General features: G+C 50.5%; 2 protein-coding genes across 5 annotated transcripts in view; one reads left to right on the top strand and one right to left on the bottom strand.

Moving 5' to 3' along the window:
• The window catches only part of LOC105695251 (DNA-directed RNA polymerases I, II, and III subunit RPABC3), a 56,175-nt gene that overhangs the window by 16,559 nt on the left and 14,697 nt on the right, over positions 1-24,919 (top strand). For all 3 annotated transcript variants that reach the window (XM_012416635.1, XM_023432043.1, XM_012416634.2), the window contains exons 2-3: positions 4,381-4,464; positions 10,415-10,595. In XM_012416635.1, coding sequence (XP_012272058.1) covers positions 4,381-4,464; positions 10,415-10,595 — 265 coding nt within the window. The remainder of the gene's footprint in view (positions 1-4,380; positions 4,465-10,414; positions 10,596-24,919) is intronic.
• On the bottom strand, positions 4,471-6,027 carry LOC105695252. Of its 2 annotated transcripts, XM_012416636.1 has the most exons (4): positions 5,908-6,027; positions 5,400-5,527; positions 5,048-5,265; positions 4,471-4,969 (listed from the first exon to the last, which is right to left on the bottom strand). In XM_012416636.1, exons 1-4 carry the CDS (start codon positions 5,964-5,966, stop codon positions 4,907-4,909), a joined length of 468 nt encoding a protein of 155 aa, XP_012272059.1. In that variant the 5' UTR covers positions 5,967-6,027; the 3' UTR covers positions 4,471-4,906. The 2 variants fall into 2 exon arrangements, with proteins under 2 accessions (XP_012272059.1, XP_012272060.1); XM_012416637.1 differs by having other exon boundaries at positions 4,471-5,265; positions 5,351-5,527.

The raw sequence follows: 24,919 nt of genomic DNA, 5'->3' as shown, positions 1-24,919 counted from the left end.
TTTTTGGGGGGGAAATTATAGCTCGATGGATGTGAACGGTGCCACGGTACATATTTTCGGCCGGGCTGGAAAAAGGCGGATGAGGTTGCGAGGCGAGAATTTAACGAGCACCGAGGTTTCACCCCTTCCCGATGGTTCCACCTTTCAGGGTCAAAGCGAGATCTCTCGGAGGAGATAAGCGGATATCTCGAGAAAACCGTATTGCCCGGGGAAACCGAACGCTTAGATATGGTCTCGTATATCGAATCTTGCCTCGTTCCATTTTCAATGGAATTTAAAAATATGCCCAGTCGGGGGCGGCATCGCGAAAATGCCGGATCGATGCATGAATGCGCGCAAAATCCCGGGGGTTTCGCCCTTCGGCAGCTCCTCAAGGTCACCGCGGAAAATTCCTCCGGGAAGGAAAACCGGGCACCAATGCTCTCCCCGCAGAGAGAGTTCAGGTCTCTGCGAGTCATTCCGCGCGGTTCTGGAAAAAGTAGTCGCAAATGATAAACCATATGGACCATTAGTATAGAGATTAGTACGGAGCCGCCGCCGGGTACTTGCTCCAGTTTCTCGGAGCGTCGCGGGACCAGGAGAGGAGAGAGAGTTACACGTGCACCCTGAAATCGGTCCTCGCGCGTTGCCATGAAAAGAAAGAAAAAAAAAAAAAAAAAGAAACGCGAGGGCGCTCTCGGCGAGGTCTCGAAAAGGCCCGGGGGGTGGGCGCCGCGATCGGCGCGTCAGCTCTCGAGGGGCAATGAAAAGCGAGAGGGGCGAGGCGGGGCCTCGGGAGGGGTAAAACCACCCGGAGCGGGAAGGATCCTTTCCCTGGCGCCGGGGGGTGAGGCGCCCCGACGTATAGGAGCAGTGTATATATTCCTCTCGCGCGCGGGTCGGCGGAGGGGACGTGGGTGCGGACCTGCGCCGCCCCTCCTGGCGGGGGTAAGTGCATTACCATCCCTTTCGGGACGCTTCCGCGCATCGCGGCCGCGGCCATCCCTCTCCAGGGGGAGGCTGGTGGGGGGAGGTCCGCGGGAGCGCCAGGATCCCCGCGATCGGACGAGGACGGCAAACCAGCACCGACTGTACAGGCCGCGGCATCGCAGCTCTTCTCGCGAGGCGGAGGGACCAGCTGGCCCGAGACCGAGTCAGCCCGAACCAGCTGGAGCCAGCTGGAGAGTCGCGAGGACCCCGCGGTGTCCGACGACGGCCAACTGACTGGCCCGGGCAGGTGGAGGGACGCGGACTGGGAGCGCCTGGGAGCGGCTGGAGTCCTTCCTAGTCAGCTGGCCGGGAGTCGCGGAATGGCCCGGGTGGCCGCGCCACCGTCGACCCGCTTCTTCCCCGTGGATTCACTGGGAAAACTCCCGTGCCCGGGGAAACCGGTTGACCCGACTCGGCTCCTTTTGGACGGCGATTTACGGTTTGTTATCGGCCCGCTATTCCGCCGGGACTGCGGGGACAGGGACGTCGACACGTTTGCGTGAGTAGAATGCTCGAGAATGGCTGGTTCCGATGAGTTTCACGCTCCTTTTGGTTTTTTTTCTTTTTCTTTTTCTTTTTTTTTCTTTTCTTTTCCTCCGAGTTCTTTTCGCTTGTTTCTCTTTTTCGTCGCGCCGCCTTATTCCATGGTAATACGGTGAATGGATTTTTTTTCCTCCCGTTTGGAGTCCTTCGCCGTTTCTGCGCATCAATTGGACTGGCAGACTCGCGCGGACGATGTACGCGTCGGGCCGCCCTTGACGGCGAATTGGGTGGAGGGAGAAAAAATTCAGAAGGTGGCGGAACGTCGGCGTAATTGCCTACAAGTGGGCATTTATAAATCCAGCTGCTCCGCTCGGTTAATTAGGGCGGCTCGCATCGTAGCAGGACCGGACTTAGATGTCCCTTGTTAGGGTTTGGGAGGTAAGCAGGGCCCTGTTTGTTCCCGTATCAAAATTCGGATTACCGATGAGAGCGAATCCGTCACGACGGGGCGAGTTCGATTGGGACGCCGCGGAGGCCCAAGTTCACCGTCCAAGTCTATTAATAAAGGTTATTTGAAATTCATCCAGAAATCCGCTCGCTTCCGGGTGCGCGGTATTAATAAAGGCCAGGAACGCCGCCGATCTCGAACTCGGAATTGATCGTGGCGAAGTTTTGGCACTCTGGCGCCTGAAGTTCGTTTTTACATTCTCCACGTGGCGCCTTCCCCCTTTCGACGCGAGAGAGATAATTCGGACGAGGAAGTTCAACCCCCCACCGTTTGCTCTTTTTTATTCGCCCGATAGAGATTCGCCGGGAAACGGGGCCCCGAAATTGCTCGTTGCGACGAATCGGGCCTGCCCGAAAATACACCGGAAATTGCGTTTCTGCTCTTCTGCCGAACCTCGCCCCTCTTTGTTGCGTCGCGGCCTTTTGTCTTGCGTCGCGACGCCGGGCGGGGCTACGTGTACGCGTCTCCCGTGTCAAGCGGCAAAAGCGAAAGCCGCGACGCAAGGTTAACCGCTGAACTTCGCCGTTTTCTGTCTCTTTGAGGACGGCCTCGTTGACCTCCCGGTTTAAATCCACACTCGAAAGGAAAGGAAAGATGTCTCCTTCTCTCTTACCCTTCTCGGGGATTACTCGGATCGTGGATAACGGGGCGCTCCCACCGTCGGGAGCTCCAAAGGAAACGTGACTCTGGAGTAATGTTAAAACTGAGATTTATTACACGTAATGTTAAAAGAAGGTTAATCACGAAAAAAATAAATATTAAGAGAGAAGTTAATTACAACGCGGCGAAAATGTTTCTTCCTTCGAGCGGCTCCCTTTTGTGGTCCTGAGTCACGGTCGAGTTTCGCACCAAATGCGTGTATAAATGCTTTTGCGGGAAGTTAAATTCTTTAGAGTTGAATTCGGTATGGCAATTGACTTTTTCAACATTTTGATTTGTCAGGACATATTAATTAATTCACGCATAGGACAATTATTGAACGGTAGCTTTGATAGTTACCGCAATTGCTTTTGTTTTATTAGGAGGATGCTAGGATGTTCTGATTTTCAGAATCCATTGTTTGTCTTTTAATAACTTCGATTAGCGTTTTCTTTCGCTCACCCCTGAGTGAATCATTGATTTTTTTTTTTTATAGCGAAATTGTCATAATTTTGATATTTTTAGACTATTTCAAGAAGAACACGAGGCTTTGCAACAACCTCTTTTTTTTCGCCGCAGATGTTACATTAATCCTTTGTTTTAAAATTGCGTTAAAATTATTTTCGGCAATGCGAAGGCAAGACGGTTTTTCTTGTTTTCGAAAATAGGACCCGACGGTCTCGATAATCTCGAAATTTGTGTCCCCTGAACAATGGGAGGTTTTCGTTATCCTTTTTCGATTCTCGGAAAGTCGGTCCCTATTCAATCCCTCTCCGAGCACAATTTGCAAACGGGACCAAGAACCTTTCCCTACTTTCTTCTCGTTTTGCGTAATTATCTCGTTTTACCGAGAATGCCCAATTTGCCATTTCCGTGGCACAAAAGCTCAAGAAATGACGCTTCAGTCCCGGGCATAAGATTCACGCAGTCCCCCGCCATTATTTAAAATTACCTCGTCGAAAGGATCGAATTCAATCTCGAAGACAACTTCATCTGCCCCCTATCTGGATATATCTTCAAGGTCTCGCTACCTTTCTATTGCCACCCTTTTGTTCCGCAAAAGAAATCAATCCAAAGTACTAGTACCTTGAGTTTAAGATACAGTCCATCTCCCTGAATTTAATCCCAATGTCTGATAAATCTACAGAAATTGATATCAACTCAACAGTCCATTTAAATTATGTCCCTGTTTTCCAGGAGAGATCTAAACTTCGCTTGAATGAAAGGGCACACCTCCATCCATCGTGTGTATCTCTCCGTTCCTTTGCGTATTACCTTTTTCTTTAGTGAAGTTTCAAGTCTCGCCCGCAAACTCGATATATCGTTCCTCGCGGGCGAACAATCGCGATCCCTTCTATACCGGCTCGCTCGAAAATTCGCTCTCGTTCGCTTTTCGCGCCTCGCTAGTGTCGGTGGCGTTAAATAAGCGCACCTTTTATTCGCCCCGGCAGGTGTATCGATTGGGTTATTCGTCGGTCAGCCATGGGTCCTTTGTGTGGGTGAGGCTTTACGCGTGTCCGCTGCGACGGTGGCGATAAATTCGTGTCGCGAATCGGAGCCATTGGTCGCCGGTGACGTCAGCCGGAATCGCGAAGAGTGTCTGGGGAAGAAAAAAAAAAAAAACGAAGAAGAAGTATACAGAGATAGAGACATATTTCGCGCGTACATATGTACGGGCGTTACACATGGGTGTATTTTTTCCCCTCATTTACCAACCGACTCGTACACAATGAGTCATCCTTTAAGTCATGCCTAACGTTTTCGCGTTTCTTTGTTGGCAGTGAGCCGGCTGCACTGCGAATCGGAGTCCTTCAAGATGGACCTCATCCTGGACATCAACTCTTGGCTGTACCCGATGGAATTGGGTGAGTATTTTTAAGGGGAAAAGAAATATGACACGAGGGGAAATAAAAAATATACTCGCTAGTAATTGTCCATTCTGAACGGCTCTCCGTCGCGACCTTGGAAGCGCGCTGCACCTCGGAATTTTAAATTCGGATAACGTTACTTCTGCTTCCGTCAGATATTCCCCAATAATTGCGTGCATGCCTACTGGGAGTTGAATAGGAATTAATTTAATGAGCTCGGGGTCGTACGTAATGGCAGATGGTACACGGTGTATATGCGTTAAAACCTTCGTTAATCCACTTACCATGTCCCGGTGTTGAACGACTTTTCTCAGTCGTTTGGAATAATCGGGGGTTACATTGAACGTGCCCGATAATTCGACAATTTGAACGGTAATTGGGCCGTACTTTTATATCGTAGAAACGATTAAACTTTATCAGCCATCGGGTATATCTGTGGTTATAATTCGCTTCTTTTTACAAGGTAGGGATAAAATGGTACTATCTTGCCGCGTTCTTCTCGCTTCGTTGGATGCAGAAATATTTATCAAGTTGCCCCCAGCTTTGGTTAAGGGTCCTTTCGATATTTCTTATTTTTTACCTTCTGCCTATAATTCCATCGACATATATCCTGGTTTACGTGTGCGACGCTTACGCAACCGGGGCCCGGAATCTGACCTCTTCGGGGGTCTTGTGCCTTTTTGTTCCCAGTCATTAGCAGCTGGGCCGTAACCTGCGAAACTGGGTCAGTCACTTCGGATGCGGAGAAACTCCTTACCAGATTTCTGCCTTCTTTTCCTTTCCTTCTTCGGTGGAATTCTGCGAATAATTCGTCGTTCTAGTACAACGGTTACGCGCTAAACGCATAGTAATACGTCCGGAAAACACAACTACACCCTCTCACCCGTGTATCCTAAATTTTGTACTCAATCGCATACTTCTTTTTTTTTTACCGATTTTTATTGCCCCGAAGGACGCGGATTGTTCTTTCGTTACGACGCTGGTTTGACGCGAAACCAAGATGGCCGTTCCTCCGGATAACTGGTCGCGAGGATTCGCGATGGGATAGCGTTGCGCAATACTGGAAACGTATCGGCAGCTATTATAACATCGTGGACGCACGCCGAGGGAGAGAAAAAAAAAATGATAAGACGGAAACAGTCGGGGCAGCAATTTTAACGCTCATTCCCGGGCTGCGTCGCGGAATGGTAAAGAGTGCACCGTGGAAGTCGCGGCCGACTACAAAGCGAGTTTGTTTACGTTAGGTGTATCTCGATTTGCGTCCACGGTATTAAAATAACCCCGGAGGTCGATAAGGCTTTAGCTCGGCCTTGCGCGCCCGTTCGACGGCCTTACGTGGACGGTTTAATTCAGCCGAACCACGGTGGAAAAAAAAAAAAAAAAGAAACCCGGAAAAAAGGATATAAGGAGTAAGGCCGGCAATTCGGTCGCCTCTAGTACTTGTTGCGTACACGTCCCTCCGTTCGATAGTCGGAACGTTTGTAATTAGCGAAGAACATCGCAAAGTGTTATTCCGCAACTCCCTCCCGGTGTAAATTTTCCCTGTCCACAATTATACTACGTCCCGTTCCTCTTTGACGCGTTTCCGTTCCTTTTCGAGGGGGGGGGGGGGGCTCCCTTGATATGCGCGCCTCCACCAAGAGGCGCGCCTCATCGGCGTCGGGTCTTCAAGGTCGCGGGCGCGTCTCGTCCTAACCAGAGGAACATCCCGAAACGTAGTTTAGCGTTTCTTCCATTGTGTCAACCGAATATCTTTCCTCGATCTCTTCCCCGAATCCCCCCCCCCCAGATCGCGATATATTCACGATAGGATCAATCGTCGCGACCCGTCGCGACGATTACCCCGAAAACATACGAAACCTCGTTCAGAGCTCGCTCTTGCGCGAGATATATATCACCTACATCGACAGGGACCCCGAAGGGTGTGTCGGGGGAAGGTGGGGGTCTCCCGTTACCCGACAAAATTCCCGAGCCCGGGGCACGGGTTTCCCGGTACGAGGAGGATCCGCCGCGTGTCCCCCCTCGCGTTCCGCGGCCCGGCCGAGGAGAGCCCAAGGACACGTCACGCTGCAGTAAAGTCACCCACCCACCCCCCGCCTCTACGGCATTAAGCGGGTGATATCTCGGGGGAGGGGGGTAGAGGAAGCGCGCGCGCGCGCGCGGTCAAGGGGAGGCTTCCCGCGTGGGTGGGTGACGCACCGACGACCACGGCGGCGGGGGGTGTCCCTTGCGTCGATTCGCCTCCCCCTATGTTTACAAATTCATATTCCACCACCCCTTTCGGTTCCTTCCGCTGGTCGAGGTGCGCGCGCGCGTGATTCCCCCGACCGACCGTCCCAGCTCCTCTCTGTTGCCCCCCTCCCCCTCCCTCTTGAGCGAAGGTTAGTCGGCTCGCTAGGCCGCGCCGCGCGCTGTATTGACGCGCGCGCGGCTCAGGCTTGCGCGAGATGACGCAATCCCCTTCCCCCTCCGCTTCCTCAGGGCCGAGCGCGGCCCTCTCCACGCTTCGCAAGTTCAATGCCAAGGTCAAAGCTGGCCGCGCGGGGAGAGAGGCGGGTTCTCGCGAGCTCGCGAGCTCTCTCGGTCGCGGGGCGGACCTCCCCGCCTTTCGTTCGGCTCGCTCTCTATCTCCCTTCCCTCCGCCGCGCATCGCACCTCGCCCTTTTTCTGCTTCCCCTCCTCCCCCTGCACTCCTGCGCTTTCGTCCTTCCGTCGCCGAACCACCTTGCCTACCCCTCGCGGCCTCTCCCAGCCCTGACTCGACCGACTTTCCCTCCACGCCACGCCGCTACTTCGGCGCTGCTTCCTCTACCGGTGGCCTCTCCGAGTCTCCCCGTCTCCTTCCTCTCCTTTCCCCGTCGGCGCTCTCACTCTCACCGAGCCGGCGCTCTCTCGGGAATTCGCGGCGTAGATATTCCCTCGGTTTCACGCGAGGTGGACCCCGCGCGTCAAGAGTGACTTCTTTCGGTCTCGGGATCCGGAGGGGCCCTCTCTCTCCCTCTCTCCATCTCTCTCTTCTCGCCCTTTCCAATCCGGCTCGGTCCTTCGGGCGCTCCGGATGACGCCACTCGACGTGTTCGGACCTCTCCTGCCCGTTATTACCCAAAAGTGTGAAATCGTATTTCAGGGATTCCGGGGGCGGTTGCTTATTAATAACCACGTGAAAGTTAGATGCAGTCGGGGTATTCGGGGAAATTCTTTTGGAGGTTAAGGTGACGCGGAACCTCTCTGGGATGCGCGTGCCCGAGTGACAGTGACCGCGCGGATGCTCCTTAGTAGTTTGAGGTTGGGGCAGAGGGGCCGTGGCGAGCCGATGGTAGGCCTTACCGCGAAATCTGGTTTACCCCCCTCTTTTTTTTTTCTATTTTTTTTTCTCAAGACCGTGGCTCGTGGATGCGTCCCTCGCGGTCCTCGTATCGACCCGCTGGCGGGCGTCTCTGTTTTTCTCTTGACGAGGGCCCCGATTGGTCCTCCTCTCGGCTCGGCTTGAATCGTACAAAGTGTCGCAAACCTCGCGGCAACTCGGCCGTCCATTTATTTATTTATTTATTTATTTATTTATTCGTGCCAATTGAACGCGCTTTGTCCCATCATACGTTCTTTCCGACATAGACGTGGGTTCTCGTTGCTCATGCGCGCTCGGATTTCTGTTCCTTAATTGCGTTATACGGTGCCAAGTCATTCGTTCTTGCACAATCGCCGCCGGCCATGCCGAGAGAGAACGATGGACGGGATTCGGAGGATGCGAGATAGAGACGGAGATTAGAAGAGTGACAAAACCGGGGGGGATGATTTCATGCGCTCACTAATTCCGCATTCGTCGTCGCGAGTCGTGTCCGTTGTTGTTGTTGCCGTCGTTGTAGTTGTCGCGAAAAAGTAGACTTTATCAACGCTAGGATGCCTTTTAAATCCTATCGGTCGGTAAAGCAGGACGATGGGATCGATTGTCGCCCACTTCGTCCTCGGGGCTCAAGGTGGAAGGGGTGGAGAAGTGCATTATTGGACTTGTCGCGATGTGCTTGCACGGACCTGGAGATCCTCCCGTACCTTTGGAGCTGGATCGCCCTTTGTTGAATCGATAGAGAGGGCTCGTCGCCGATTCGGAGACAATGCGAACGCCTCGTGCCCCCGTTGCAACCATTTTGGTTAATCAAACGTAACCCCACGGCTTGAATTGGTCAATTTGTGTCGTTCGACAGTACCCGGCCCTATTTGTTTTAATTAGCTTCGCTTCGGTTTTAATCATTGTTTATTTATTGAGAGGATTAACGAGTCGGCGTGATTCGGCACGGAAACAACGAAAATCCGTCACTCTGGTTGTGGAGCATTTCGGTCCTTTTTCTTTCTCTTCTTTTTTTTTTTTTTTTTTTTAATTAACGACGGTTTGCGTTGTTTATTCTTATTGTCGCGTGGGATCGCAGGGACAATTTCGGTTAATTTAGAGTCCCGCGAGAATATTCGTTCGCATTTCGTCATGGACGCGACGTCATTTACTCGGTATATTTCGTTAAATCATTGATTCTACGAACGTTGGGCGCTATGGTCCGGGACACCGTGACTTCGTTAGTAATTAAATTGCAATTGCCCCGGGCTCGTGAAAATCTGTAGAGCTTCGCGCCAAGTGCGTACATATGTATGCGCGAACCTCATCGAGAGGCCTCGTAGACTTCGGTACGGCAAATGGATAAATATTAATATCTTAATTTTCAGACTCCATTTATGAAGTTTTTTTTCTTACGGGATTATCGCGTTCTCCAGTTATTCCTTTGTCACTCCTGGCAGAATTTCCCTCGGAGTTATGAACACGTGTCACGTTTAATTTGATTTGTCAGTATTGTCGGAATATTATGATCGCTATTTCCCCCCTCTTCGATTAACGGGTGATTATTTTATTTGGTCGGTTGCTTCGGATTTTGTTTTCGTTATGATCCCGTGTTTTTCCTTTCTTCTTAAACTGGCTCTCCCTTCCTGTTAAGTCAATAAAGGGGGACTTCCTTATACAGACGTTTATCGTCTTCCGTGACGTGGAAGCAGTCCTTTGCGCCGTGAAAAGTCGAGGCATTGGATGAACTTTGAAATCACTTTCAATTGTTTTCATTCATTAACGCCGATTATTGAATATCCTATTTAGGGTAAAACGCCGTTATGAGATATTTCGCTTCGTCCCTGAAGTACACGGTTGAATTTAATTTCTATAGAATGCTGTAAGTATGATTTCAAAATCCTGATCTCGAGCTAGTTGATCGTGCCGACGTGAAGATCGCTGCCGTGATAAAAATCTTAATACCAAGAAAAGGGGGTAAAGCAGTTTTATAACCGTCGAATAAGGCATACTTGTTCCCGAGATTGTCTGTGATTAATCAATGAGGTAGTTTAAACCTCTCGAGTCCCCAATTATGCAATAAATCAAGTCATCCTGAGGTCGTATCTTTTCCTATCCGTTTTGAAAGACCGGTAAGTCAGTAATTCGTAAACAACTTTCGAACACTCATATCCTCGCACCTCGATATCAACCTTTTTCATTAATGAATTTTTTTTCTTACGACTTCTAAATCGGCACATACCTTGTATGATTTAGAATGTCAAAAGAATCACTAATAAGCGATTGCGACGTGGTAATCGGTGTCAAAGGAGGAGAATTTCATGCAGACGGGACCGAAGCAAATTGATCAAATTTCTCGATAATGTTTAATCGTGAACGAGGTAATGAGAATTTTTTAATATATTCCACGTCGAAGTATAGGGCATACGGTCAGGTGCAATAATTGCAGTCCATGATTCTTTAATCTTTTGTAAAAAATTAAAGAGAAAATTATGTACGCCGGCGCGGTCGGTCGACCCTGGTGTACTTTCTCGTATCTCTTTCTCTCTCACGTATTGTTTACTCACTCAAAAGGTGGATACTTTTGGATATTTGAGGAATTTTGTTGATTTTTCGTGGTTTCAGGTGACAAGTTCCGATTGGTCCTGGCGACGACCCTTCGCGAGGACGGATATGCCGACAGTGGTGAATGGAACGCCATCGAACAGGAAGGTGGTTCCAGGGCGGACAGTTTCGAGTACGTGATGTCAGGAAAAGTCTACCGAATCGAGGGGGACGAGGCCAACAACGAGCCGAGCAGTAGGCTGTAAGTACACGGATCTTGAAATATTAATCTCCGCTTTATACGCGAGTTTGCTCCCGATAACGAGCCTCGCTCGTGTGTATACACGTCGTATGTACTCGGTGTGTACGTGTTTTAACGTCGTGAAACGCTTTGTTACCCGCTACCAAATGAGAACGTCAACGTAAGGGAAGCTATTCTTCGGTACACGGCCTCTTACAACTCGTAGCTAAAAAAATTTCAAGATTGGTGTCGAATTAGCGGAACGTCGGTATCCTCAGGAGAAGCTGCTCTTCAGTACCTTCCTCCTTCCGTTTGGTTCGCCAAACGATGTACACGGTACGTGTACTAATACCCTGCCAAAACGACTACTCTCAGAGAGTACTCATTTTGGCAGTGCACTTTGACATTAGGTAATTAAGTGACAAACGCGAAGTAAGGTCGAGACCCTAAGGTCATATTGGAAGCGCCGTTTTGTTCCGTTCCTAGGTACAGGTATTTATTTCCGATTTTCAATTAGCTCCGCCGAATCGACTCTTTGATCTAACGCGATCGCTCGTCACCTACGGTGTAAAAATCGTCATGTCGGTAATTACGGTGAATCTTCGGTAGAAAAGTACACCTCGACGTTTAGGGTACTCTTTGAGGGGGGGATTCGCGCAATTCTGATGCCTCTTCCGGTCCGGGAAACCGGAAGAGGCGTAGTCCCTCGTTGCTTACCCATTTCAGAATAGAAGGATCAGAACAGAGAAGAAGAGCGTGATCGTGGGCGCCGAGACAAAAGATATGAGCTCGCGGACTAATTGGGGAAGATTTCCTGCGGAATAAAATTGAAAGATTGTCTCGAACGCTCATTGAGGCTCCGCTCGTTAACTTCGATACCCCCTGCTGGTCCTCTCCATCTCCCGTCTTACCGACAATCACTCCTTGGAAGTCCGACGTTTACTGGAGTCTCTCGTTACTTCCTCTTCGTCTTTCTCCTCGGTGCCTCCTCCTCTTTAGATTTGCCGCTCGACGTTTGCCTCTACCTCTCTCTTGCCGCCGTTCTTTTCTTTTCTTTCTCCTTCTCACTGCCGCTATCGCGGGAATATTAAGGCGATAAGCAACGAACGAGTACTTTTTATTGATCTTGTTGTTGCACGGAAAAGAATTTCATTGAACCGAAGAAATATTTCTTTGAATAGTACCCAAATAATATATCTTGTTGATTCAATGGTGATAATTATTTGACTCGAATAAATTGGAATACATTGGATGCGACGTTTCTTCGGAATGATAACAATTTATTCGAGTAACTTGAATTACTCGTTGATTTAACAAAATATTTCTTTGGTTCAGTGATTTTTTTTTTCTTTTTTTTTTCCCTCAGGTTACTTTTCTTAAGTCGGTGATAGAACGCTCGTAATGACTGATCGTTGAACGATCCCTAGCGCGATTTGGATTCGTCGCTCGCGTTGGGGAATTTCGGAATCAGGTTAACGAACTAAGTGACGTAGGGAGAAAACTCGGGAATATTCCCGGGAAGAAAGGAAGAATTTGATTAGGCGGATTGAGAGGGGCGAGGGCGCGGAATTCGTTATGGAATGCCTTTCAAAGCGACGAGGGCGGTTCTGCACACTTCCGTGTTACCCCAGGATGTGGAGCATCCTGGCGTCGATAAATCGAACCGCGACGCCTTGACTTCGAACGCCTTTTCAACTAGAATAAGAAAAAAAGAGAGAAAAAAACTGACCGCGTTATTTTTCTATGATTAGAGGAGGAAGACTTGATAGACATTCGCGAGCAGACTTTTCACCTAGGCGGGCTATCGATGAAATTTCTCTCGCGGTATCAGGAAACTTGTACTCAGTGCTTACATCAAGTTCGATATTTAGCGAGAAATTGAAAGGTCGGTAATTTTACCATTTACTTTCGCCTCTTTTGTCCTTTTAAAATGTGTTCTATCGGGGCCTCGCGGTGCCACCCGATGCAACTCGGTTGCATCGCCTCGACCGTGCGCGCCGTACTTTCTCTTCACCTCGGCAGATGGCGACACTCGCTTGGCAAAGGGACCCCGGTAGCGTCCAACATCCAATTTCGCATCGGATGATTTTTTTTTTTCGACCCTCTGAGATTTCCCTCGACAATGAAAACGTACCTCGTGACCCATCGCGCTCCTTCCACCTCATTCGAAATTGCGCATAATTTTTCACGTCCGAATGAACGTCGATCACATTTTTGCTTCTTAAGGGTACGTAACATTTATTGAGAACGTGACATGAACGAACGGTTAACGATCGTCGATTCCATAATTCTCGCCATATTCGAGAGATCGTCACTTTTGTGTCGCCGCTTGTCGCGGGTAATACAAGGGTCGTCCTTTTCTACCGAGGAGAGCGTCTCGGCATTTTTCATTACCATCCCGAGAAGATTGATTATCTCGCGGTTTAAGCGGGGGCAGAGGCGTAATCTTCGCCCAGAAGGTGAGAGGCCGGGAGTCGGAGGTGCTCCTTCGTAAAAGCTTATCTCCCGCGAGGAAGAGCTGTAAAGATATCAAGTCGGCTCGGAAGGGACACGGGGTAGGTCGGAGGTGTCCGAAGGGGTGGCAGGGAAGAAAATGATAAGAGCCGACGAGCGGGACGTCCCTCGGACTCGTCCTGGAGTAGTTCGTTACCTCGTCGTAAAATCCCTGAGATATTGCGGAAGGGGAGCCGCTCGGCTTTTCCGTTCGCCGGAAGTGTTCGAGAGAGAAAAAAGGAAGGAACCAAAAAGGAATGTCCGAGACATCCGGAACAAAAAAAAAAAATGAAACGAACCCCGCCTCTCCTCGGGGACGCCGCTGCAAGTTGCAGGGAAAATAGAAGAAAAGGATGCAAGGAAAGAAGAAAATCCAGGAATCCTCCGGTGCCTCGCTTAATCCCCGTGGAAATTGCGGATGGCCGACTTCGCTTATCGGAACTAAATTCTGGCGGGTATTTTTCTTTTCTTTTCTCCCCCTGTTTTCTTTTCATAATTTGAAGAGATTCTCAAGTGAATTCGTAGGACGATTCTCCGGGGACACGTTCCTCTTCAGAGTCACGAGAGGGTTTTCGGAAAGGGTTTTCATCATCGGGAGGCGAGGAACCGGGAAAGCAGGAAAAGTTAGCTTCCGGTAGCTCTCTTCGGTGTCCCGGGACCGGAAGGCCGGAGTGGTCCGGAGTTCGGCGAGGGAAGTTCGGGATCGAGTTAGGGCTCGGGTCGGCGGTCAAACTCCCTCGGGAGACGGGAAACGCGGGGGCCGAGAAACGACGGGCGAGAGAGGGAGACAGAGAGAGATCCTCTGTGCCCTTGGAGAACAGGGAGCCACTCTGCGTTCACTCCGTCGATAAAGAAGCGCGTGAACACAGCTGGTGGTTTCTCAGTTCCCTGAGGGTGTTGTCGTCGTGCAGGAAGATGTCCCCAGGGACGACCTACGTCTCTGCGGGAACGTCGAAGGTCGAAATTATGACGTCTTCGAGGTTACCAAGATTACCAAGTTTACCAAGATTATCAAGATTATCAAGATTATCAAGATTATCAAGATTATCAAGATTATCAAGGTTATCAAGATTATCAAGATTATCAAGATTATCAAGATTATCAAGGTTATCAAGATTATCAAGATCTTCAAAGCGGAGGCACAACATGAAACGAAGACGAGGGAAAAACGATTTCATCCAACAATCAATTCGACGAAATTCGCGATCGGTACATCCCTGTGCAATTCTCTCTCTCAACATGCATCCTAAAACAGAGTTTTTTTCTTTTATCGGCGGTATACCCTCGAGTTCAATTTCTTTTTTAAATCGCAAGAAAATAGCACGTGGTATAACAGTTTTTTTTACCTTTAATTCCATTTCTTTTTTGCCTCGTGACAATTTCAAGTACTCATAACCAGACTGTCATTGAACGCAAAGTTTAATCTCTTTTTTATCTCTATTTTTTAATAACGCGTCCCTCCCCTTTTCTAATAATTCATTGCGTGGTTTATTTTGTTTAATCGCCCGCGGTTGCATTCCCATCCTGGCCTTTATACCAGCGAAAGATTTGCTTTGACATCGTAGAAGAGGAAGAAAGTTCGAGCGAGTAAGAACTCCTGTTTTTTGAGCGTAACGAGGAGGCACCTTCCGGAGGTTCCCGACGAGGTAGCAAGGACGAAGTGGAGGTCGAAGTGGAAGACGAAGTGGAGGGCGGGAAGGTCGGGGGTGCTCGTCACCGGGGGTTCGTGAAGGCCGCCAGGGATGGCCTGACAGCTAGGGGATGAATTATTGATCCGGGTTGCCCAGAGACCCCCGGAATATGGATATAGCTGATCCTCGGGCCACCCCGGAGCAGGCGCGCGCATCCTTTAGCAGGACCCCCGCGCATCTCGCGCTGCGTAGGCGCATATATATGCCGGTTCCTCGAGAAGAGAGATGTCACTTGGTGAGAGCGTTTTTAATACTTTCACGAGAAATGTCATCAGGCACGAAGAGGGGGCGGAAAAGGTCAGACCCCTTCGTTTAAACCAGATTCTCGACTGGAATGACCCGAGTACCTGATACCTGCAAGTGGAAGACGATCGCGCAGCAACTTCGTAATTTGTTAATAATTAATTTTCGGACGGAGGGAGTCGTTGAGAGCTATATTTTAGACAGAGTCGGAATAATGCCGGATTACGCCTCGGCATTTCGCGTTCACGGATAGACGAGGATACTCCATCCGATGTAACGTCAAACGACCGATAGCGGAGTACCAATAGAGGGTCGGGAAAACGAGTGAAGGTATCCGCCGAGGCGGGAAGTTCACTCGCGACGTTACCGACCGAGGGCTGAGACGCGCTCTGGAGGTAGCTGTGTGCACTCGAGCTGACGAGGATGCGCGCGCCGCCTCCGGCGCGGCTCGCGATTGGTCGGCGCGAGACGCGCTGCGCAAGGCTGCGCGGAAGGTCGGCCCAAGTGTCAAAATCAGCTGACGCGACCCGAGCGCGCGGCAGACAGCTGATCGCTTTTGACAGTCGGGAGCGCCCAAGTCGGCGCAGGTCTCTCCCGGGTTTGCATTTTTCATCACCAGGTCGATATCGATTTCACGGAATTATCGTCTTCGCCCGACAATAGACTCCCGTCAACGAGCGCGCGGTAATAGGCACCTTCCAGGAATATACACCGCCGCGAAACTTGGCATTGAGTTTCGACGATTTATCGGCGATCGTGCGTCGATCTCTCTATTCCGAGCGCGGCTCCGTCCAATCGACTCTTAGCGCCTTTTATGGTCCGTTCTCGTTAGACCGTTACGTCCAGTAATATTTCACTCGAGATTCGTCATACCTATTATCCACCAGTGGTACGTCTAAAATTCATTCTTATTATCATCGATTATCGGCCGGTTTGATGTCCTCATCCTACCCAACAATGTGTCCAATCGATTCCGATGCATTATACAGGTCGCACGAAAATCGATCCCCGCCACAGTCGAACCGTCATTCGCGGCCAATAATACGGCACCCAAGGTCTGTCGTACCTATTGTACTCCAAGAGGTGTCCGACTCGAAACTCGGTATGATTCTCGTCGATCTACTTATTCCTTCGAAGAACCTGCCCGATCGATTTTTTTCGAAGCTTTTCCGAGCCGTACGAGAACCCATTCCCTCTTAAACCTCCGCCCGGTTCCCCAGGTTCGCGTCATCGGCGATCGCTTTATATCGTCCAATCATCCAATTGGCGTACACCTGACTACTTGAACGTCCAATTAAGCAACCATCATCGCGTACAGTTCCAATTGGTGCGCTTAATCCCGCGCAATTGCCGCCGGGGTTACATCGCGTTTCCGCGAGCGGCGGCCGCTCTTTTTCTCTCCACCCACCCACCCACCCTTTTTTTTCCCCGGGCACGTACGTGTGCCCCCTGTATACGTATACACATCTCCGTAATTAACGGTCGTAGTCGAGCGAGCTCGTAAAACGGCTAACGGCATTCCGTGGCGTTTCTCGCGCGATCGATAGCGAGAACGCGAGCTCGCCTCCGCGATCCATCCACGCAGTCGCGGTGTGATTCATTCCGCTCTTCGGGCTGCGGCTCTCCTCTCTGTCCCCCTCTCTCTCTCTTCGGCTCGTTCGCGCACGGCCAGTCGTAAATATCGCGCGATGCGGCGGAAAATTTAACGCCACGTCACTCCGCGTTGCCGCAAGAAAGGCGACCTCTGCAAGGAGAGGCCGCCGCCGCGCGTTACGTAAGGGTCGCGATTACGGCAAAGTGCAGGCTGCACTTTTTGGCAGCGAGCTCTGACACGGCCCTCGCGATTCTACCGAACGCGGTAACAATATATTTCAATTTCTCCGAGAGTAGTCCGATTTTGCCACCGTAGCTCCTCTTAAATTTCGCCGACGAAGAATGGATTCTTGCATACGTCTCCTTACGGTTCTCCAGGTTTCCACGGGTCGTGTACCGTGATTTCATATGACACTTTCCGTCCGAATGTCGTGGAAATTGCGATCCGAAATCCTCTTCCCACGAAAACAAGGGGGCGAGGAGATATCAAACGCGTTTCATCTTTCACTCGTATTTACGGTATCGTCGAGCAAAATGACATCTCTAAGCTCGTTATGTATATCTCATGATAACGAAACTGCACTTCTCCTAGATATCGATGAGAGGGAAAGGGTTCTGGAAGATCCTACTTTCAATCCAGGAGGAAATGGATATTTCGGGGGAAGAAAAAAATAATGAAATAACGGGAGAGAGATATTCCTCGCGCTACTTTTTCCTCTTGTCAGGCCCCAGGACGTTTCCGTTAGTTCGAAGTTACGGGGCAAAATGCATTTCGTGGTTTGCGAGAACGATTTTAATTTCTTTGTGGGTTGGGTTTTTTTTTTTTTTTCTGTTGGTGTTCGCGACGTCTTTAGACGTAAGTGCATTCCCGGGGGCCACGTAAGACCGGTCGGAATCCTTTGCCGGGAAATTGCATGGCCGGTGGAGACGTTGACGTGTATATTCCTCGCAGTGGCGTGGACTTCATCGGTGGCGACGTTGGCAATGTCGAGGTAGAGCTTCGCCTATTTCCGTCCGCTTCTCCGACACGTGGAGAGTCCTTTCTTTTCCTCGTCTTTCCGTTTTCTCCCTTCGACGGGCGTGCCCACTTTCTTGGGGGCGCCGGGAGGTTCGGGCACGGCACTGCTCCTCGCCGTAGCCTTGCACCTAGGTGCTGCACGTGCATAAATTATACCTCGAAACGTATCGGCCGGGGAACGAGGAAATAACCAACGTCAGTGCATCACGTAACGCGAGGCGTTATGCAATCGTATGCTCGCGAACAGCTGATTCTCTATTCAGGTCCGTCAAAGAGGCTTCCCCGACACCTCGGGGATTTGTTTCGCAACGCTCGCTTTGATTCGCCCTGTAGGGGTGGCAGAGGTGGCAAATGAGATTCGGAATCGACACGCGTTCGAGGATTTTCTACTTAAAGGCTGTTGAGCCCCCGGCACCACTGATCAAAGTCGACGGAAATTTACATACCTCATAATCGATGGTATCACACAGGAAAACGTAAAATGGAGGAATTACAAATTAGAAAACGTATAAATACCCGTAATATTGTATATCTACCGTATTAGTGCATCCTTCCTTGAATCGGACGTAACGTTACATTATAATTCTTTTTTTTTTTTTTTTTTTAATTTAGATACCGAAAGCGATGTTACTGAGACAATGAAATTTTACTGCAATTTATCGTGGCGTCGAAATAACCGACGATTGAGTGCACGTACGTTTACAAGGGAATTTTTATCAGTGCAGGCCGTTTCGTTTCTTCTTTATTTTATAATCGGAATAAAAGTGGAACACCCGACGTCCCTGCAACCGGAAGTCTGAGTTCAAAATTCTGGATCCAAGAAATAATTCGATTTCAATTTATGAGATGGACGGACAAGGGCAGATTGCATTTGCAAGTCTGCGGAGCTAGCTTCTTAATTTTATCTATGTCATAAATGTTCACTGTTAACAATAATATCTTGCTTAGTATAATGAACTATTCAGAGCTTTGACGGCGGTAAGTATATCTACTCCTGGAGAAGCTTTCCATCATCCGAGGAGTTTGCAACGAGCTGACAGGAATCCGACATAAATTAATGTTGCTTCCCCCTAGTTAACGTTTAACGGAGGAGTCGAGATAGCGTTGCAACCTTGTCGTTATGTATGCCTTTAATGTTAAAGGGCGTCTTTCGTTCCACGCCAGTCAGGGAGGGAAAGGGAGCTCCGTGACGTCACGGGAAACTCGAGAACGGGCAACCCAATCCTCTCAAATTATTCCCCGCGACCGCAAGGCGGAAATACACTCGTAGCCTCGTTGTTCCCCGCGTACCGAAACGTCCCGGCATAATAAGTAATAACGACGTGATTGTACCATATACGGTCCATGATATTATCTCCGGTGCACGTGGGTGTCGTGAAGCCTCCCCCGCGCCCTTTAAAAAGGGGAATTTCCGGGGATGCGCACTCTTGGGTTGACTTTTCAGAGCCTAGGGTCGAAAAGTGCCGCCCTTCGCATCATTTCACATTTCCCCGCACCCTCCTGCATTTCCCTTGAAAACGTGCGACGTTATCCAGTGCGTCGTTTCGTCCCGAAGAGGAGCAACCCGTGTACGCACAAGTGCGTAGCCCGTTGTTCACTTATCTGTCGTCGTCTTTGAGGATAGTCGCTCCCGACCGACACGCCGTATTCTAATTTGAATTTTAATTTCAATTCGAGTAGTTTGTCATCGATGCCTCCGAACCTTGAGTTCAATGGCGAATGATGGAGCCGCGGGCGATTTCGTCTTTTTTTTTTTTCTGCCCTAATCGATCAAAGTCTGAGTCGGGCGAGCAAAGAATAAGGAATGGAAAAAATTGCTTGCGGCAAGAGTTAGGAGTTTACCTACCTGACGTCCTAACGTATAAGCAGAATAGGCTGATGTGTGAATTTTTTTACAAGTGATTTCCGACAGAAAGTGATATTTACTATTTATCTTTCCTGGTGTAGCGACGGATAAGAGCGGAATATTGCATCTTTAATCACTTTTAAGAGTTTGTTGAAAACATATACGAGAAAATATTAATACACGTAGACTGCAGTACGTAAAACACTGTTACCTCTGCAGTATGTTTCTCACCATCTCTGCAGAATTAGAGCGAAATATCCTGGTCGGTCACTTTTGAGAAAGTGAAAAGGACTTGTAGAGCGACAAAAAGAAAACGAGGTCTCGAGAGGGAGAGAGAACCGATGGAGTGCACTTCTTTTTATGCGCCGATTCACTTTTCGTGGCCCTCGGACTTAGGTGCATACCGAGGATGATTCATGTCCACGTTCTTCGTAGATGCGTCTCTTTTTCCGCGAAGTGGACGGTGTCACATTTGAGAGGCTGGATTATTGTCGCGACCTGTAACCTTAGCCTTTAGGCGGCGCCACGTGTGCACCTTTACAGAGGTACAAAGGCACGAGCGGGGTGCGTGGAGAGAAAAAAAAATAAATATATATCAGAGATTCCTTTGTATGAGAACTCCCCTGGTCCCACTCTGGGACCCTGAAAGACAGGAAAGGTACATAACGGACGGCATGCCAAAATGTTTGAAACCACGGAATACCATTTTTCCACTTATCTAGAATGTTGCATAACGTTCGTCAGAGGGAGATGCAGTTAAACCGCGTGAATTTCCACGTCACGGATCTTATCATCTGTATTTACGGAACTCTTTATTTTTGATAAATTACGAATTACCGGCGGCCGACGTAGACAGCTGCATCTTCGCGATTACGGAAATAACGAGCATCTCATTGCTCAGCTTACAGGCTTGAAACATCCGCTCCGGAAATGATTCCTCCTCTCCTTTCTGGCGTAATTGACGGTGAAGTTCGAGGACTCCATCCGCGTAATCTCGCCGCCCCCTCCCCCACATGCTAGGATGGGAAAATGTTAATTTAATTACCGCGAAGGCATTACCCACCGTCGTATTCGAGAAATTGAAATTCCTCTCCGCGAACCCTTGGAGCAAACCTTGTCGGTGTCGATCCCCATCGGAGTAAATTTCCGTTCCTGGATAATTCAGCTTCCTTATTTCCGAGAAGCGCACCCCGGCGGCCCTCGAGCCCTGGACCTGGATCACGAAGACCCGGGATAACGACGGCCTCGAACAAAGATCACGTACCCTCGTAGGATGCACGCACCTGGTTTGAAGGTCTTCCTCGAAACTTCAGAGTGCAGGCGGAGTGGACTCGTCGTCCTCGTCGAAGCCTCCCCCCGCGTAAACCTGATAATTGAAATTCCTAGATAGGAGCCATGAAAACCTCCCACGGTGTCATTATTGATCCCGCGCCGGGGTAAGTTCTCCCATCTCTGGATAATTCAGCTCCCTTATTCCCCCGAAGTACCCTCAGGCGTCCTATAAGATTCCGCCCATCATCGGTGGTCCCCGATTTATGGCGACGAGGGAAGCAATGGGTCCAAAGAGAGAGAGAGAGAAAGAGGTCGTAGGATGCACGCATTCGCTTTAACGGTCTTATGGCGGCTTTGGGGGGTAGATAGAGGGCGGGCTCGCTACTACGTCAGGACTTCCCACTACAGAAACCACCCCTTTGCGTCCTATCGAGCGCCATTTCCCCGCCGTGGCCATTTTGAAAACGGGGCTTTAGCCGTCCGTCCGCCCCGCGGTTCCTGGTCTGGATCCAGGCTCTCTCTGTCACCCCTCCTCGCTCCTGCACTCCCAGGGATGGCCTAGTTTCGACACCCTCTACTCACCTGGCCACCCACCCACCCATCGACGCCCACGAGGATCCAACCCCCAGGCTGTACCATAACCTAACCGGATCCTCCTGGGAAAGGTCACCGTTCAAAATCCAGCCTATGAGAAATTGGGTCAACCCCTGATGTGTACCATCCCTGCTCCTGCTCCTGCTCCTACGCTTCCGATCCTCCTCTCTTCCTCTTCCGGTCTGCACATCCTACTTTCCATCCTCGCCAAACCTGCAGATTACGAGTTTGACTTTCTGCGATGGTCCCCTTAATCATTCCACGTTCCATCGAGCCTTCGCTTCTTCGTTAAACTTCTCTCATCTTGGCCTACGCGCTAAAGCAAAATTTTCTGATCTTCCTTTGGCGGGTTTCTGTGAAAATAATGGAGTAATGGAGTCCTTCGTTAGTGAGGTACACTGGGAAATATTTAATATTCGTAGGGGACGTATGATAATTTGTTAATGCAATTACCCACGTGGTTTTGAATCGTGAAACGAAAATTTTTTTCTTTTACCTTTTTTTTTTTTTAATTTTATCGCTTGGGAAGGAACGTATTTGTCGGGCGGATTTTCGTAAATACTTTGCTGAATGAATCGGGACGGTCCAAAGTGGTTCTCCGGGACTTTGGATGATACTTTTTATTCTCGATAGCTTCCCTTTTCGAAAAATTCGGTGTCCCTTATCCTTTTGAAATTCCCAAAGATCGATCGCGCGCGTGGTATCCAAGCATAGAGTTCGGAAGCGGCAGTAGTATTGCATTTCTTTAGTCAGCCGTAAGCAGTTCGTACGAGAGGGCTCGTCTGAGCCTCCCCGGAAACGAGTAGGTGCCCTCTTGTACAGATTATATATGTTTCCTCTTTTACCCGCCTTCGGTAAATCCTTTATAGGTCAGAGAAAAGTCGCCGAAGTCAATATTAGAGCGTGACATTTTCAGGTAGGCTTTGACGTCCGAACCCAATCACCTTACCGTCGGATATAATCTTCCAATTCGGTCGGCAAACAATTTACGCGTTCGATTTCTTTCCATTTATCTAAAAATATCCTGAACGAGATCCTGAAAGTATTCCTATGGGATTAGCTAGACCTGCATGTAAGCCGCTTTGAAAATGATTCGCAATTAGTCCATTAATGCATTATCTGAGGTATAGGGACGTTTTTAGGACGTCTTTCAGGGTATCCGGAAGTCACCCCCGCTAACATGGCGGCTCTCTCCCTGTTTTAACACAAAAGAAACGGCCGAGGTCATCCTCGTGCCTCGACGCGGCATCGCGCCTGTCCTGCCGGTGCGACCGACCGCGACGAGTTTCGAGAGAACTCGGCAGTTCGACCTTATCGGCTGGAAGGTGTCGGCGGTGCCCCCCTCCTCGCCGATTTCCGGGTGGGCGGCGAGTGGGAGGGGGGCGGCTGACGTCACGCGGTCCCCCGTCACTCAGTGGGGCGCGCGCGGTGGGAGTGGGACGGCGGCGGAGCGCGGGAGAGGCCGCAACCGGGAAACGGGACGGGACTCTCCGCGGAACCCTTGCCACATCCTGGACGAGGGCTGAGGAGCGAAGGTGGGCCGACTGCCAATCTGGGGGGTCACGTGCGCGACCCAATTGATCCCTCTTCGTACGTATTGTACGTGTTCGTCGTGAAGAGAACGTGGTGCATGTACATGTGCGCGGATATCTCATCGTTTGTCGTCTCTCTCTCTCTCTCTCTCTCTCTCTCGATCTAGTTTCGTCGCACCTTCCTCCCCCTCCCCGTATATCGCTCGCTCGCTCTCGGTCCCACCGTGCTCGATTTATGTACGCGACCAGATATACACATGACCCATTTGTCCGAGGGGACCAGTCGCGCAATGCGAGTTTCGAAATCGCCTCTTCCGGCCGCGGGATCCTCTCCCTGAGGTTCGATCTCTTCCGGGAGAGCTTCCAGTTCCCGGGGTCTCGCTGGATTTCTTGCCTCCACGGTTAACGAGTCTCCGTTTATTCCTGCACCGACGGGCGTCGCGAGATTCTCAGGGGAGGTGGACCTCTCCTCCGGGTTCCAGGGAGTTCCATGGGGTCTCTATACGCGAACGCGGTTCTCCCTCCCGATCTCTCGGAGATAAATCTCACGGACGTGACGTCACTCGTCGGTATCTCTATCTCTTTCTCATTTTTTTCCTGGGGAGTTTCGTCTATGGGAAAATCATCTCGTAACTCTGGACGTTGTGTCTCCGAGATGGTTCGGTTTTAAAATTCATTTTATAGAGCGAGATGAGGCGGTTTACGAAGATTTTGGCGACGCGATCGGTGTGAGCGAGACGCTACCGGGAGGTGTATCGTTAACGAGCGGGCGAGAAAAAGTGGCGGTGTCGCGTCGCGCTCGGCAAGGAAAATCGGTCCAGTCGGACGCGAGTTTCGCGGGGTGCGGGTCGGCCCGGACGCATGCGGTTTCCGCGACGCGGAGGCCAGCCGTGACATTGGGGCCGCGCGGCGGGTAGGAAGTTTCGCAGGACAATCGACGCGTCCGGGAGGCCACGTGTTGCTTCCGACGCGCCACCTTCTCGAGCATCTGCGGGCGGCCCGAGTTCGCCCGCGTGTGTGGAGCCCTCGAGTAAGTAGAAAACTCCGACCACAGTCAGTCGCGGCCCCGCCACCGCGGGCGCAAGGTGGCACCGGGAGCGCTCGGCCGCCATCTTGCCGTCCGACGGGCCAATCGGGTGGCGTCTTTCCGCCAGGGCTGGCCAATCACGGGCAGAAGCTGCTCCCGTGACCCCGCGGCCCGTGGCGCACCTGCGGACGACTCGCTCCTAGTTGCGATTCCCTGTCGGAAGTCGCAATCGGGGAAGTGCTCGATTGCTCTCGCGACCGAGGGGAAAGGTACGCTCGGCACTGTCGGCGGGCTTTGCCGATGCGTCACGTAACGAGTTACGTAAGATTCTTCCCGGCCGTGTTGGCCGTGACGATTGGCCGCCGCTCTCAATGGCGCGCCAGCGGCCGCGCGTGGGCGGAAGAATCCACTCGGGAGAGGGAGCGCGGTCGGTCGGTAAAACAGAGTCCCCATGTCGCACAGTCCTTGGACTCGCAGGTGCTCGCGGGCAAACGCTCGCAAACAAAGGTGCCTTGATGCACGTTGCGCGTGCGTCGGCATGCGCGTACCCGAACATGTCTTAAGCCTTTTTGCCCACACGAACCAGATTTCGGGTACGAGTGGTCACGTCTGAACGTATTTTTTAGGTTTTGCGCCCGCGATAAGCACGCTCGGGCATTGATATATTATTGGGCGAATCGATGCTCGGGTATGTGGACGCGTCTATTGAAATCACTTGAGTTTTACGTACCGCGCTTAATTTCAGCGCAATTTTTCGCATGTTAATGGGGATTTGGGGGAACGAGAAAATTGATACGCAAAACCAGTGCGCCACTCGTAAGCGAGACGCACTTTTAAAGGAGCGAACGGTGAGGCAAATGAGGCAAATTACGATACCGGAGTTCCGCTTCATTTTTCAATGCTCTCGAATGTACCGTACAGACACGTGGATTCATCCGACTTGTGCATAAGTATATATAAATACGCTCTTATTTGCAAGCATCGACGCACACGCGGATGAAAAGGTGGTCGTGGATGGCAATCGCGACGGGCTAAG

This window comes from Orussus abietinus, unplaced genomic scaffold, assembly GCF_000612105.2.
Source record: "Orussus abietinus isolate OABI.00-Male unplaced genomic scaffold, Oabi_2.0 scaffold212, whole genome shotgun sequence".
Lineage (NCBI taxonomy): Eukaryota > Metazoa > Arthropoda > Insecta > Hymenoptera > Orussidae > Orussus > Orussus abietinus.
The sequence above is the reverse complement of the archived record's forward strand: the minus strand, read 5'-3'. Positions and strand labels throughout refer to the sequence as shown.